At 39.8% G+C, this 2,931-nt stretch overlaps 1 protein-coding gene across 1 annotated transcript in view; it reads left to right on the top strand.

Annotated features, from left to right (window-relative positions):
- LOC119586513 overlaps positions 1–2,925 on the top strand; it is an 11,260-nt gene extending 8,335 nt beyond the window's left edge. The window contains exons 4-5 of the mRNA XM_037935254.1: positions 1,210–1,332; positions 1,666–2,925. Of these exons, the coding sequence (XP_037791182.1) occupies positions 1,210–1,332; positions 1,666–1,977 (435 nt within the window). The 3' untranslated portion in view covers positions 1,978–2,925. The remainder of the gene's footprint in view (positions 1–1,209; positions 1,333–1,665) is intronic.
- Positions 2,926–2,931: the final 6 nt, after the last annotated feature.

Here is a 2,931-nt window from a genome sequence, read left to right as displayed (position 1 = left end):
CATTCTCTGACTAGACGCCCATGGCTGCTTTATGGTACATCCGTGCCTCATGAATTATGACCATGCATAGGGCTCTCAGGTTTGGCAGACCCAAAATAATTGGTCCAACTTCTTGGTCCAGAATGTAGAAGTCTGTATCGATCCAGTTTGTCTCATCGAATGTGCCCTTTAATTTAATCGTCCCAAAATGCTTGAGTTTCAGTTGTTCAATGCAACCAAATTTTTTTATGGTTGTTGGTCAGACAGGCTTTCGGCTTCCCCTAAGCATCTAATAAATCTGGGCACATAATTCGATGTTCTCTTATCGGAAGCTGGTTTGCTCCGGCCCATATTAAATTTGACCGTCATTGACCCAGTCTTGTTGCTGGGGGTCCTGACTATGATAGATTGTAGAGCTTCACTATCATTACTGTTAAACACCTCTGCTACTCTGACAGAACTTACTGTGGAATAATCCTCATTGGGGTCATCTTAGCTGGACGCATGCACTGCAGATGTTCTGTTAGCTTTCTTGGAATTGTCACTGTTGAAGTTCCTATGGTCTTTATTTCTGGCATATTGACTTTGGCCTGGGCTCTTACGCTTGTTTTTTGTTTTTTTCTGGTAGTGACAGACATTTTTTGCCAGTGGTTCATCATACCACATTTGTTGCACCTAGGACAATATGCTGGGCAGGATTGAGGTCGCTCACATTTGTTGCATGGTTTTGATGCCCTTGCAAATTTTTGGTATCCTACAGCATCAACATTTAAGTCATATTGATTATTTTCACTCTCATGTCTGTATCTCTTATGGTTGCTTCAAAAGATCTGGCAATGTCAATGGCTTTGCTCAAGCTTATGTCTTCATCTTATAACATAAGGTTTCTATGCAAAGCATTCTTGGTTCGTGATCTCAGTAAATTTACATCTCTTAGCATGAGCTTCACGCCTGTTTAATAACACATCACTAGATTAATTTTCTCTCTGAATGAATCTTCGTAAAAGGAGTCTGTCAACATATTTATTAGTCTTAGGTTTTACCTGAGTTTGAAGAGCATCCAAGATTTTGTCTGTCATACCTTCAGTTAAATTGCTTGCCTCTACCATTTCCTGTCCGCTGCAATTGACAGTTAGAAAGGGAAAGAGAAAGAGAGTGTGTGTGTGTGCATCCGATTTTCATGTGTGATTCATATAAAATCTAATATCTACCAATCATATTTTTTCTCAGGCTGACTCAGGCATTGAAACATTCGATCCTAACACCCATTTCATGGATAGTATAATGCAGTATGGATTCATCTCGGTGCCAACGGTCATTTCGCTGATCGTCTACCTTGTCTTGGCTTTGTTCGTGAGTAGTTTTCCATTATCCATTAATAATTAAATAAATTGATTAGACGAACATCCAAATATCGAAATATATGTTAACAAGATCTGTGAATAACAATAACGACTTACTATTGGTAAATCACAGTTATGTAGAAACAAAGATAAAATGAAACAGCCCGAGCGTGAGTAAATCGTGATGTTTCGAGTCGTGTTAGAATACTCATCAGGCAATGGGATCGAAATTAATACTGAAATGGACACTCCAAATATACTAATTTCTGTTGAAAAGACACGATTTATTGTTCCATCATTTTTGTTGTATTTTCTTTTAACGCCTTTTTGTTTTCCCGCCCAGATGCTATGCAAGAAGGGATCCATTTCACCACCTGACAGTTGCGAAAGATCTGTAAGAATCTTCATTTTGACCAACACTCTATTCGAAGTTCCAGACATAATCATGCACGCAGCCAAAGCTACTGTGGATAATGCTGCCTTTATTATCATCCATGTGATATACCGAATTCACTTTGCCCTCGACCCCATTCTCTTCGTGGGCCTCAATGCAAGATACCGCCAGATGGTGTATCAGTGCTGTTCCTCAAATATTCGCGTGCGAGAAGCCGTCACTGACACCAAGGGGGAGGACACACTCGAGAGCAATTGTTAGAGAAGCGTCCAGACGAGAGAAAACAAGCCTGCTTTTCCCTCGATTTTCCTCCACTTCATATGATATAGCCTAATGTTGACTGTTCAAGAAACCTTGCTTAAACTGATTTGATTCCAAATCTGTTAATGTGATTTCCCATTTTCTGTTACTAGTGCATTCACCCCTTTCACTGGAATTAGAAACGTTAATTAGTAAACCATCTAAACTCAAGTTCACTGACTTATCATACTGTGATTCTGTAATTCAAAAGATGGAAGAAATATTTTGGTTGCATCCTTTAAAAGATATTGTTGAGTTAGCCAAGAAATCATATTTTCGATTAATCGATTTTCGATTAATTTTGCTAATCCTCTTAGAAAAATTGGATGACGTCAAGGTTTTCTCTGTGCACTTTACACCCCCCCCCCCCTCTCCAACGTCCGGATCAATATTACAATGGCCTCTGGTACTTTTGCACCATGGTCTGATTTTACATTACTTTCCACTACCTGTATGCCATGCCTTCAATAAAGAATGATGGTCTAAAGGTATTTCACATGTACAGTACATTATTTCTTATTTTCTGGTAATAATTGACTCATACCAGGTGCGGCAATACCATCAGAGCTACATTTAGCTCGATGCCTAAGATGCCCAAGACAGTCACGGCATTCCAGGGCCCGCCTTGACTCTAAGCATTATGTTACTGGATACTTAACAGGGTACGAACAATTGACTGTTTGTTCTAACAGCAATAGGAATAACGTGATTTAATTTCTTGAGAACGGGCCCGGGATTGCCTGTATAATTACGCAAAAGCTCAACTACTTTGCAAACGGATTGCATGATATGATGCCATAGCTGTTGTGGACCGAGTCCCGGATGGCACTTCAGGGGACCGTCCCAAATGAGGGGGGTTAAGGGTTTAATTGAGTTAGCTAGCCTATGTTATTCATACAAGAATGAAGAAACTAC

The sequence above is a fragment of the Penaeus monodon genome, chromosome 21, assembly GCF_015228065.2.
Source record: "Penaeus monodon isolate SGIC_2016 chromosome 21, NSTDA_Pmon_1, whole genome shotgun sequence".
In the NCBI taxonomy this organism is placed as follows: Eukaryota; Metazoa; Arthropoda; class Malacostraca; order Decapoda; family Penaeidae; genus Penaeus; species Penaeus monodon.
Note: the sequence above shows the minus strand (reverse complement) of the source record. Positions and strands in the feature narration are given on the sequence as shown.